The following is a 13,083-nucleotide window of genomic DNA, read 5'->3' as shown; positions in this document are numbered from 1 at the left end:
ACAGCGGATTGATAATGATATTTGTATCGCAGTATAACTTTAGTGTGTTAGCTATTTTTGCCCATTCATCAAACTCAAACAGCCATGATACAATCCAAAGATTTTTAAAATTTGTCTTAAAAACGTAAGTTCTTTTGAATCCAGTAAAACGACTTGCTTTGTTTATCAGATACTAAGACAGGGGCATACTGCTTGCTGAAATTAATGTCCTTTTCCATGCTCTATTTTTCCTATATTGGAGCAGGGTATCGTGCTCCTTTGTCATTCTTCAGCGATTTTGACATGAATAGGCCCAAAATCCTTAGCTTTTTGCAGTGTTGCCATTCTTTTCAGACTAAGATTATCGCATGATGTTTCCTTCATCTCCAACAAAGTCTTGAGCATTTCGACGAAGGACTGCCATCCCCCCTGAAGATGGCCAAACAACACATCTCATAATCCAGCCCAAAGAGCTTCGAAACTTGGATAACTTTGTTGCTCCATTTCCATCTCTTCCATTTCTTACGAAATGACACAAGAGAGAGTTCTTGATCAAATATGATATATTTTCCACAAACCAAATAAGTTGCAGTTTAGAGAGGACTAGCTGCTTTCTGACTTCGACATTTTCCACAATAAACTTACCGGATTCAAACCAAATACAAAAATACGAATTATTCACTTTGCAACTTTTCACTTCCATGCTCGAAAATCCGGTTTGAATGTTGTTAACTCGGAATCTAGACGAATGACGATTGGACGACATGCACCGGTGAGGACTGCAGACGAAGGATAGAGGTGGCATGATGGTGGGTGAAGAAGATTTGGGGGGTTGGAAAGGATGGGTTTAGAAGGATGAACAACGGTTGACGGAGGATAGCCGAAAAGGACGAGTGGCTAGGAAAGTGTAGAATGGTCGGAAAGTTGGACAGAGGTGGACGGGCGGCTCTTCTTCACTTATTATACATACTATTGGAGTTTATAATTTCATTACAAATTCCCAATACGTTCTTTAAAAATAATCGCAATTCAAAAATAAATTATCGATCAATCCACATTCTGCTTAAACAATATAACCTCCCTGCACAGGATGTGGGCAAGGAGATCGAGTCTTCAGATTTGTGGCATCGCATAGAAGCGAATCAGGAAAATATGGATTGAATGAGTTTGGGTAATTTCCAAAAGGGAAGTAGTCTAAAAACCCCTAGGACAAAGCTTGCAAAGAATGTGAACTAATATCCACACTCGCTCTTCATTTCAGCTGAAAAGAATCATTGAGTTTTGAGAAGATAAATGGTGCTCCAACAGCTCTTTTTTGAGTTCTAATCAATAATTAGATTGCATACATACGCCATATATATTTCCAATAAAATATGAGAATTCATAGTCCAGCTAATGTAGCCTGAATGCTAAAAAGAGAGAAATCTCCAAGAATCAAATCAAGAGTTTTTTTATTAATGAGAACATGACCTAATACACGGAGGCTCTCTCTATTTAAAGATAATTAAAAGAAATTAAAACTAAATTGGTAATTAAAATGTAATAAATCAAGGATTAACCAAGATTAACTTGATTTTACCAAAATATCCCTATCCTATTACATCATATTCTATCCTCTCAAAAGAAACTCGTCCTCGAGTTTTAAAACGGAAATAAAGGTAAAAATAAAAAATAAGCCATTCAAAAGAAAACACTTTTGAACAACTGATATCAATAACATCCAAATTTCTTGAGCCTAATTAATAGGTGGAATATTTATCTTTTTCCTACAAATCCAATTAATAAATGGTATATTTATCTTTTCCCTGTAAATCCTTTGTAAGATCTCCAACAATAATCTTCCGGTGATATGATCCTCAATTGGTGAAAATAAATCCTTTGACAATGTGAAACCCCTAGCAAAAATTTGAAAATTGTTTATCTTTAGGCGTGCATGGGCAGAAAATGAAAGATGCAAATTCTTTATGTAATTCTTTTGGTATGCTTTGGTGATACATGCGGGCCGGGTCAATTGGGTAATTGGTCAAATCTTTTGAATTGTGTTGTGCAACGGATAGGTCAATCTCATATTCTTCCTCATATGAGTCACCTTTGTTAACTTTCAATTCGACCTCTCGTATATTGTTGTCTATTCCACTCGGAAACCCAATATTTTCAATTTCAAACATATCATCTTCCACGTTATTTCGTGGTCGACTGCAATTAGGGTTTCAAACCTTTTTGAAGTAGGACGCCCATGGGTATTGTTTTCTTCTACTTCTGTCGTGTCATTGCTTTCAACGTCCACATCATCATTTTCATCAATCGATTGTTCCTCCTCGTTCAGTTCATGTTGTGCAATCTCAGAGTTAATCTTATTGATTTTTTTAACCTTGTTGTCAACAATTTCTTCAATTTTCGTTTTATGCCATAGGTCTTCATTTTTGCAATGGATTTCTTTTCCATTCGTTTCTTGCCCGATTTCACAGCCCCATTGGATGGATTCTTGATTTTCTTGCATTAATTCTTTTTTAAGTACTTTCAAGTGTTCAAAAAGTTGCTTCTCATTTTGAGTCATCTCTCCCAACAAACGTTGGATTTTCTTTGCTCCCTTCATTTCCTCCAATACTTCGGAATTGATGAACAAATTGGGTGCTCTTGAATAAGTTTCTTCATCAAAATTGTTGAAGGACCGATCCTTGAATTTTCTCGAACATGTTTTGAACCTTCTTCAGAGCACAAATAGTAATTTCTGTCCCAAAATGCATTAGATCTTCTATAAAATTCCATTCTTGGATGATTCTTCAAGCTTCTTTTCAAATTTTTTTGAATTTAGAAGGTTCCTCCTAGTTAGATTTTGATTTGATTCTTGGGGATTTCTCTCCATTTAGCATTTAGGCTACATCAAATCGGTATCAGAACAGCCGCCTGGGCCAAGATTGACTGCCGTTGGTGGAAGACCGGGAAACTCTTGGCGACGTTGATTGCAAGAGGGAGCTTCGTGAGTTGTGCTTGTTGTCAAACAACACACATCTAATTGGGGAGGACACTTGAAATTCCAAGAAAGGAAGAAGAAACCAAAGATTTTTCAAGATTTTGCAAGAATGGACTATTACTGACCAAAGAAGGTGTCCAAGAAAAAATCAAACAATTGGTATGGGCAAGAAAATAAATTTCACTTCCAAAAACAGTGCTGGAATTTTGATTCAAGTGATTCAGAAGAAGAATTCCCACATACTAATTTTACCCATGCCCGATTTTCTCGAAAAACCTATCATTATCCACAATAGAAATTTGATTCTAGTGATTCTAGTGACTCCGATGATATTTCTAAGGCAGTTTGGGATGGAATACAAAGGCCAAAATATCAACAAAGGGCTCAATGATCCAATCAAACCCGTTTTTCAAGAAACCAATTGACAAGACTTCATAAACCTCAAGGAATAATTAAAGGTTTTCCAGCAAGAAACCAACATTTTAATCATCCCATTAGAATTACTGAAAACCAGCACTTGGGAAGAAGCTTTGGAGGTCAATCCCGAGATATTTGATGGAAGATTCAGAATCTTCGGATGAAGGCTTTGTAGAGAATCATGAAAACTTGAATATGGCTCGAATAAGAAGATATTATGATCAAAGAACACCCAAAAATATCCCACTACCAATTTGTAGGTCGAAACATTTTAAAGAAAACTGAAATATTCAAATAAAAACAAGTATCAGAAGGATTTTCGCAAGGGAATTGATGAAATTTGGGATCTTTTGGGGAATTTCAAGAAAGACATGATTATATTCTTCAAGATTTTCCAAGAAACCTTCAAGAACTACATTCAAGCACTCAAGAAGATCAAGAATTCAACCAAACAAGGTGTGAAAATATACTAGAAACAAACAAAAAAGAAATACCAAGAGATTCGAGACTTGTGTATGAAATAATTGAAAGAAAATAGGTTGAGATATGGAACTCAAGTGTGAAGGCCATAATAGGCAAAGAAAAATCAGTGGAAGACAAGTCTAAAAAAGAAGGTAAAACGTTTGAGAAAAAAGTTTCCTTGGAAGAAGAAAAATTGAAGAGGCTGACACGGAGGTTGCACAATTTGAATTAGATGAGGAAGAACAATCAATTGAAAATTTGAAAATCAAAGATGGAGATGTTGAGAACGAAGAAGAAATTCTCTGTAGAGATGAAGTTAGTAAAACCATTTCGAAATCAAGGCTTCTTCTGCCATTTTTGAATGAAAAATCTATGGAGAAAATTGAGAAAACTGTACTGTTTGCAATTGATTCATTGTGCGAAGGAGGGAAAACTAGACTTGTTACAGAAACATGCAAGGAAGTCAACGATGTAAGATTTACAAGAATGGTTTTTTCTTTATCAATCAAGTCCAACCCATCTATTTTAAAGAAGCAACCCGAGGATATTGGGCTACACTAGTTTATCAATTTTGCTTTGTGTTTTTCAAGGAAGAGGATATTAATTTCCAGGTTCTTTTACGCCAATTTTCAACATATTTGGAGGAATCATTAATTTGGAAGCTTTGGCATATTGATGACCTTAAAAGGCAATTTTCAGTAGGAGTATTTTGCAATAGTCGAAAGAAGCATCCTTAAAAGAATGACTCATCCACTATTTTCATTCCATTATTTTTTATAAAAAAAACAGCAGTTGGGGTTTTTTTTAATTTTCAGATTATCTTTCTGTTGTATGCCTTGAAATAGGCAAGGTCTTCTCAGTATTGTACTCAACAATTGAATTTTAGTCCTTTCTAGGAGATGATGAGAATGCTATGGAGGTGTCAACCTAGTTAAGATGTCCTGGTGCATTTGCTGATCCTTTTTGTTTTGTTAAGTTTTGAATAGTTTTGCTCTTTATGGTTTGTTTCCTTTCATACACTTGTAACATCTTTCATTATCTTAATGAAGTGGATTGTTTCTTGTTCAAAAAAAAAAAAAACTCGAGGACGAGTTTCTTTTGGGAAAATAGAATATCATGTAATATGATTGGGATAATTTGGTAAATTCATATTAATCTTGGTTAATCCTTGATTAATTACATTTTAGTTACCCAATTAGTTTTTAGTTTCTTTTTAGTTAACCTTTTAGGATTCTTCTAATACTCTATAAATAGAGAGTCCCCCTCTTGTATTAAACAACTTATGATTAATAATAAGGATTTTGATTTGATTATTGGAGATTTATTTCCATTTAGCATTTAGGCTACATCACCAACCCAAGTGTATTAACCCAAAAAATGTTTGAATACGAAGCAATGCTAGGAGAAGTTAGGTTTTGTCCGGGCTTGTGATTGGGTATATTTAGCTGTAGTTGTTTTTGTAGTCCTTGTACTTGGATACTCTGCACTTTGATATTTGTTCACCATTTTTTGTCCGAATTTTTTAGATATGATGTGGATGCTAATGGGTGTCAACTAGTTGAGATGCCAGGGTGCACCTCCGGATCCTCTATATTGTATCTTGTACTTTTTTTTCATTATATCAATGAAAAGCGTTGTTTTCGTTAAAAAAAAATAAAAAATAAAAAAAAATAAAAGGAAGAAGAAGAAGAAGAAGAAGAAGTAATGCAAGACATCAATGCCTATCTGTTGATAGGTCCATCCACTTTTTTTGGATCCATGTCCTCAACTCTCGTGGACTTATCTCTCTTATGTAAACATTTTTGTTTATTCTTCTTTCCATATTAATCACATTTCTTTTTCTCAGTATTCCTTTTCACCGTTGCCCTAGTTTCCATACTTTTACGACTTCTCTTCATTTAAAACATAGGTCTGTAACATAGGAATGGACATGATATATGAAAAAGAATTCCTCTGAGGTAAATCATTGCTGTCAAAACTCAAATATTGAATTATAAGAGAGAGAAAACCTCAGCTTCAATTTCGTCATAGAGAAAACGCTGTTTCAAAGTAACCAAGGCATGTTGAGCTGAATCATTGTAAATGTCAAGTGGAAATAGAACACTCTCGAAAAGGCCAGCATTTTGAGACTCGAGGACATAATCCACCAACATCCAGGGAAGGGAGCATTCAATAGGAAACTGCAAGCAGAAAAGAGAATGAAAAAGTCATCTAATTTATGAATGTCGCACAGTTCTAAGAACACTTTAAGCAGCAAACAATTAAAACAATTAAAACAATTCCATGGGTTGTTATAGAATTGGAGGGAATGGTAAAAAGAAGAACAATAAATTCGTAGACCGTCCAGTGCAAGAAATTCATAGTTTTGAAGGGCTTATAGAACATTATGGAGATAATTTTTTTTTTAAAAAAAAAACTAATAGGTAGCTAAGAAGCTTGGACACAAACACAGACAACTTATACAACACAACACAAACAAAATGACACAAAAAATCTAAAGTAGGACAAGAGAGCGTGAAGATACATTTTTTTCTTTTCTTTTTTTCTTAATATATTTAATACTTCAAAAAAGATAAAAACAAATAAATTTGAACAGAAAAATAAAAGTGTTTGTAGTAGAGCAGAGAGCGGTTTGGATCTCCCCTCATGATTTGTTCCCATCTTTCAAATGGGTTTTTAGAGTTGGAACAAATTTTAGGGATTGTTCTTTTTTTTTTTTTTTTTTTTTTGACATAATTAGATAAGTAATAGACTAGGCAGAAGATATAGCAATGGGCTAAGCTAAATTTCAACGTTTTTTTCAAGTCAACATGTTTTTTTGCCCCTTTGCCACCATCCTCCAGTGGCTTTCGTTTCTCTACTCTCCCACTCATTCCCTATTAACCTCCTTAGCTGCTGTTTTCTGTCGATTTTATCTAATCAACCTTTGATTTTTGGTAACATTCTTGCAAAATCATGGACGTTAAGAGCTATTGCATCTGTAACATTTATATCTGTATTTGGCAAGAAAAGAGTGGTTTCTTTCTCGAAGATATGACCACTTTACAACCATAGACGGTAGCCAATTTGGTAACTTGGTCTAGCTCAATGTTGTTACCCAAAAAATCAGATTTGTCACGATTAATGTTCAGGCCGGATGCTACTTCAAAATATTTGATGATATTGAAGAGGTTTCTAAGATAAACTTCATTGTGGGAAGAAAAAGAATCTTCATCAATAGTATGACTTTTTCTTTACGATACAAATAATTTAAGAAAAAGAAAGTGGAATAAAAAAACAGTCATCAGCTAGCTAAATTTAATCATAGAAGTTAAAAGATAGAAGCAAAAGAGTTGATATTTCTATCTGATTTGAGATTCTCCCTAAACTCATACTCACCATGTCAACAAGCTGAATGTGCAAACTTACGTCAATAATATAGCTAGTTCCGTAACCATGAACCCCATACCTGAATAACACGAGAAGTCTCTAAATAAAACTCTCTAAACCATAAGAATCCAAGATCTGTTAATGTTGCAACAGTCGCTGCAAAAGAATACTAACATTAATAATTATCCATGAGGATCATAGGAAATAGCTCATCAACATTTTAATAACAAAAAAACCATTTGTAATGAGTCATAAGAACTTGAAAGTAATAACATTACCATGGCTTTTGAGATGCAAAGACGAACTAGCATTTTCTTTTTTGGGTATAGTAATATAAAAAAAAAAAGAGTAAGTGAATCGGCGGATCTATATGCTTATAAAATATGTGCCAAAGAGTGGCAGAGTACCTGTATAATCAAATATGTGAAGAAAGAAGCTGAGCTTGTAGAAAAAGTTCTCTAACAGTTTCAAATCATTAATGGGAATCTCAGATGCATTATTCCCAAAAAGCCCTCCCGGCTTTCTAAGGTTTCCACCAGACACCACCTCATAAATCAGAAATTGCAAGCAGTGAACCTGAAACAAAATAAAAGATTACAAAGTAATCTAACTTACCCTCAAGCTTCTTGGGTTTTAGTTCTATATTTTAGATATTTAAATTCATTAAAAATAGGAAAATTTATCAACTTGTAGTATAAAATATCATTCAATCTATGACTGTCAACAGAAGAGAAGTATGCTTCATATCTTCACTAACTCCAATGAAAGTGAGCATTCGATGAAAGCCAACAGAAGAGAAGTTTGTTGGCAAACTAAGTGAATATAATATTAAATTTACGTCCACCCATCAATTTAAGCTTTTGAGTCAATAACTGATTTAACATTGTATAAGAGTAGGAGCTCTAGGAGATCCTATGACAACTCCTGCAATGTTCTTTCCTCTTCACTCAATATTGATTTCCATTTGTTGGGTCTTCTACAAATTTTCAAGCCTACAAGTGAGAGAGAATGTTAATATAATATTAAATTTACTTTCTTTTTTTTGGTAAAAGAAACAATTCATTGATATGTATAAGGGAAGAACCCGAGCAAAGATATTACAATAGAGATCGCCAATTACTGACTAAAATAGATAAATTGAAGTGAGTGAAAGGGTACTTTAATTTACACCAAGAAAAAGCAATAGACAAAATGAGTTCTAAAAATCGAGCACTAGAAGAACATGTATCATTAAAAAGTCTTCCGTTCCTTTCACCCCATAAGCACCAAAGGAAGGCACGAATAAAGGCCAACCAAATCACCAGCTTAGTACCATCAAAAGGATGACCCACTAACACGGAGGCTAAAGCTTCGGAAATATTATTAAGACAAGTGAAATACCAACCAAAAGCAGGCAAGAGGAGATCCCAAAAGCTAGTAGCAAAAGAATAGTGAAAAAAAATGAAACAACGACTCAGTATGCTTATGTCACATATGACACCAAGAGGGAGAAAGAGACATATAAGAGACATATAAGAACATGTATCATTAAAAAGTCTTCCGTTCCTTTCACCCCATAAGCACCAAAGGAAGGCACGAATAAAGGCCAACCAAATCACCAGCTTAGTACCATCAAAAGGATGACCCACTAACACGGAGGCTAAAGCTTCGGAAATATTATTAGGACAAGTGAAATACCAACCAAAAGCAGGCAAGAGGAGATCCCAAAAGCTAGTAGCAAAAGAATAGTGAAAAAAAATGAAACAACGACTCAGTATGCTTATGTCACATATGACACCAAGAGGGAGAAAGAGACATAAAAGGGCATGCAACGTTGCAAGCGATTAGCAGTATTGATGGCTCCCTAGCTGAGCTCCCAAAGAAAGATTTTAATCCTCTTGGGATATCTATCCTTCCAAATCATCAAATAAAGGTCAGTCAAAACTGAATAGATATCATCCACCAAATCAGTCATAAGAGATTTAACAGTAAAGCCCATAGAAGGAACAAGAGGCCACAACCAAGCATCAAGGGAGGAACGTAAGCGGACAGATGCCAGATGAAGGGATAATGAAGCCCATTCAACAATCTCCAATTCAGTAAGATTGCGACGTAAATTCAAATTCCAAGCAAACGTAGCAGAGATCCAAGCATTAGCAACAATAATCTCAAGTTGTTGCATAAGACGAAAGTGCCTTGGATAAGTGTTGACAAGGACACCACAACTTAACCAAGAATCATGCTAGAAAGACGTAGAAGAACCATCACCAATACGGCGTTGAATCCGATTGGCAATCAGATCAGTAAATTTACAAATGTACCTCAAATGAGCTCGAGAAGAACCACCAGAAATAGGTGAGGACCAAACACAATCAGAGCAATAATACTTAGCAACAATGAGCTTCCTCCATAAAGCATCATACTTAGATAAGAATCGCCAAGTCCATTTCCGTAAGAAGAGTAGAGTTTCAATGTTTAAAATTTTCAATGCCAAGACCACCCAATAATCGAGGGCACTGAGAAATTACCCAATTCACATTAAGTAAGCCACAACACCACAAGAACCTTCCCAAAAGAAATCTCTAACCAACTTATCAAGGCAACCAATAACAAAGGAGGGAGCTTATGCTACTCTCTCAACCACTGGCTGCCAAAACGAAACAGACTTAGAATTGCCACCCAAAGGAAACCCTAAATAAGATGCAGGCAAAACCTCTTTTGCAACCAAAAGATCGCAACAACCAATCAAAATTAGAGTCTGAAACATGAATCCCAAGGAGCTCACTCTTAGCAAGATTGATTTTAAGCCCCAAAGCACATTAAAAAATGTGAACAATGTGAACAATGTCAAACAAGTTCTGTAAGGCAAATTTCTCAGCAGTAGAGAACAATAAAGTGTCATCAGCAAACTATAATTGAGCCAGAGAAAATTCTGAGTGGCCAATAGTATGAGCAATAGTAAAACCCAATGCGAAACTGTGGTCAAGAAGACGACTCAGACAATTAGCAACTAATATAAATAAGAAGGGAGAGAGAGGGTCGCCCTGTGTTATGCCGCGTGAGGGAATAATCTTGCCACAGGGGTGGCCACTAAGAATGATGGAACAAATCGCACTAGTTATGCAACCTCTAATCCAAGTGCGCCAACAACAACCAAATCATTTTATATGAAGAATAGAATCAAGGAAATCCCAATCAACCATATCAAAAGCCTTCTCAAGGTCCAGTTTTAAAACCACCCCTGGTTTATTCCTCATAGTCCAATCATCAATAAGCTCGTCAGCCATCAAAGAAGCATAAGAATCTTTCTATTAGCCACAAAAGCAAGCTGATTGGCAGCAATGGTGAACGGAAGAACTTTCTTCTGACAATTTGATAATGTTGAAATTATATTTTAGCCCTAAGGGCATTTTTGTCTTTTATCAGTCTAGGGTTTCTCATTGTTTGGTTATTTATACATGTTCTTGTATTGTGTACTGTGTATCTGAATTAAAAATAAAAACTCTTATCATGGTTTTTTCTCCCTGGTCTAGGGTTTTCCACGTAACTCTGGTGTTTTTTCTTTTTCCCCTAACTTTTCAAGATGGTATCAGAGCATGGTGATGAGAACGTCGCTGGAATAGAAGAGATTCAGTCATCGACTCTAATAGGGGATGGAAATCCAAGAGAAAACTCTAACAGTGCTGAAATTAGGGCTACCGTCGATCAATACCTACGGTCATTACTTGGACCGATTCAGATTCAACCAGCCCTAATCGATCCAGCCGTCACTGAAGTCGGAGGACCCCCGCCGCTGCCGACGACGACTTCAACCACAGTGCCGCCGCTGCCGTCGAGACTCGACCATCTGCCGTCAACCCAGCCCAGATACGAGCGTCCGCCGTCGACTTCCTATGTTTTCCAGCCGCCGGGTTTTACAGCCGCTGATTCCGCTCCAGATCCCGCCGACGGAAGTGTTTCAGGTCAGTCGTTCTCCCTTCCGACGTTACCTAGTTCTGTCTACCCATCGAATCTTCCATCTTCGAGTCTTCCTTCATCATCGAGTTTTCCATCTTCGAATCTTCCAAGCCCTCTGAATGTGCCCGATATATCGATCTACCAGAACCCACATCATCATTTGAACCACCCGGTCCAGCAGAACCCGGTTCAACCAAACCCGGTCCAGTCGAAACCTTTACAGCAACTTCTTGTCTCCCACTATTTTTCCTCTGGTCAGCCAGCTCCTCCTGTTGGTTTTCCCACACCAACAGAAACGATATCTCCAGGGGTTTATGGGCAGAAACAACCTACAACGATTCATGGTGGGACTGTTAGTGTTCAACAGCAACTGGCAAACCTTCAACACCAAATTTCTGCACTTGGAGCAGCTGTTAGATCTTCGGCCAATCCTTCAACAGATTTTCTACCAGATACATACCCGGGGGTTCCGTTATGTTCAGAAACTCCGGTAACTACTTACCCTACTTTGCCTTTCACAAACATTATGTCTGGGTCTGTAGGCAATTTTGCAGGAATTTCCATTGGCGAAAAAGTTAATGGACAAAATTATTTTTCTTGGTCACAATCTGTGAGGATGGTTCTCAAGGGGCGGCACAAGTTCAGGTATCTAACAGGAGAAATACCCAGACCAAACCTCGGGGATCCTCAGGAACGGATATGGAAGGGGGAGGATTCTCTCCTTCGCTCAATTTTAATAAATAGTATGGAGCCTCTGATCTGTAAGCCTCTTCTTTACTCAGCTTCTGCTCGGGATATCTGGGAAGTTGTCCAGAAACTTTACTCGAAGAGGCAGAATGCTTCACGTCTTTATACCTTGATAAAACAGGTGCATGAGTGCAAGCAAGGGACACTCGACGTAACATCCTATTTCAATAAATTATCACTGTTGTGGCAGGAGATGGATCTATGTCGGGAAATAGTTTGGAATTGCCCAGTTGACAAGGTTCAGTATTCAAAGATTGAGGAGGCTAACCGTGTCTATGATTTTTTGGCTGGCTTAAACTCGAAGTTTGATGGTGTTCGGAGCCGAATTTTGGGACAAAGACCAATGTCGTCCCTAATGGAAGTTTGCTCCGAGGTCAGATTGGAAGAAGATCGAACCAGCGCTATGAATGGTATCAAGTGTCTTGGATAACCTACTATCGAAAGCATCTCCGAAAGGAAATGGTTCCGAAATTGTTCCCCTGTTGCTCTGCCGGAAGGTGTTCAAGAGTCAAAATCGGAACCGGCTCAGGTTCAAGGTACTTAGGTGAAGTCAGAGATGATGACAGTGCAGTCAGGGATGATGGCAATATGAGAAGCGCCCAATGGTGCTCAGGGGACTGAAAATGAACAACAGTTGGGTACAGATCAACAGGTTGACAAGACCAATGAGATTGAGGTTGATGCTACTTGGATTTGCCAATAGCTCTGCGAAAAGGTACTAGGTCGTGCATCAAACACTCTATGACAAGCTTCTTGTCTTATAGTACTGTCTACGAGATTTAGAGCTTTCACCACTAGCCTGGATAATGTGATAATTCCGAACAATGTGCACAAGGCTCTGAAAATTCCAGAATGGCGAGGTGCAATTATGGAGGAGATGCGGGCCCTTGAGACTAACAAAACATGGAATCTGGTTAGTCTTCCGAGAGGGCACAAAACCGTAGGGTGCAAGTGGGTGTTTACTGTCAAATACAAGTCAAATGGAAACTCTCGACAGATATAAGGCCAGATTGGTTGCAAAAGGATTCTCAGACGTATGGAGTGGATTACTCAGAAACCTTCTCACCTGTGGCAAAACTTAACACTATTCGTGTCCTCCTTTCTGTGGCTGTTAATCAAGACTGGCCTCTCCATCAGTTGGATGTGAAAATGCATTCCTGAATGGTGAACTAGGAGAAGAGGTTTATATGAACCACCTC

At 37.2% G+C, this 13,083-nt stretch overlaps 1 protein-coding gene across 1 annotated transcript in view; it reads right to left on the bottom strand.

Annotated features, from left to right (window-relative positions):
* The window catches only part of LOC120070894 (protein PIR), a 90,310-nt gene that overhangs the window by 19,820 nt on the left and 57,407 nt on the right, over window positions 1-13,083 (bottom strand). The window contains exons 16-18 of the mRNA XM_039022792.1: window positions 7,609-7,777; window positions 7,281-7,357; window positions 5,842-6,012 (exon numbers count right to left, since the gene is read on the bottom strand). Coding sequence (XP_038878720.1) covers window positions 5,842-6,012; window positions 7,281-7,357; window positions 7,609-7,777 — 417 coding nt within the window. The remainder of the gene's footprint in view (window positions 1-5,841; window positions 6,013-7,280; window positions 7,358-7,608; window positions 7,778-13,083) is intronic.

This window comes from Benincasa hispida, chromosome 2 (assembly GCF_009727055.1).
Source record: "Benincasa hispida cultivar B227 chromosome 2, ASM972705v1, whole genome shotgun sequence".
Classification (NCBI taxonomy): Eukaryota; Viridiplantae; Streptophyta; class Magnoliopsida; order Cucurbitales; family Cucurbitaceae; genus Benincasa; species Benincasa hispida.
Note: the sequence above shows the minus strand (reverse complement) of the source record. Positions and strands in the feature narration are given on the sequence as shown.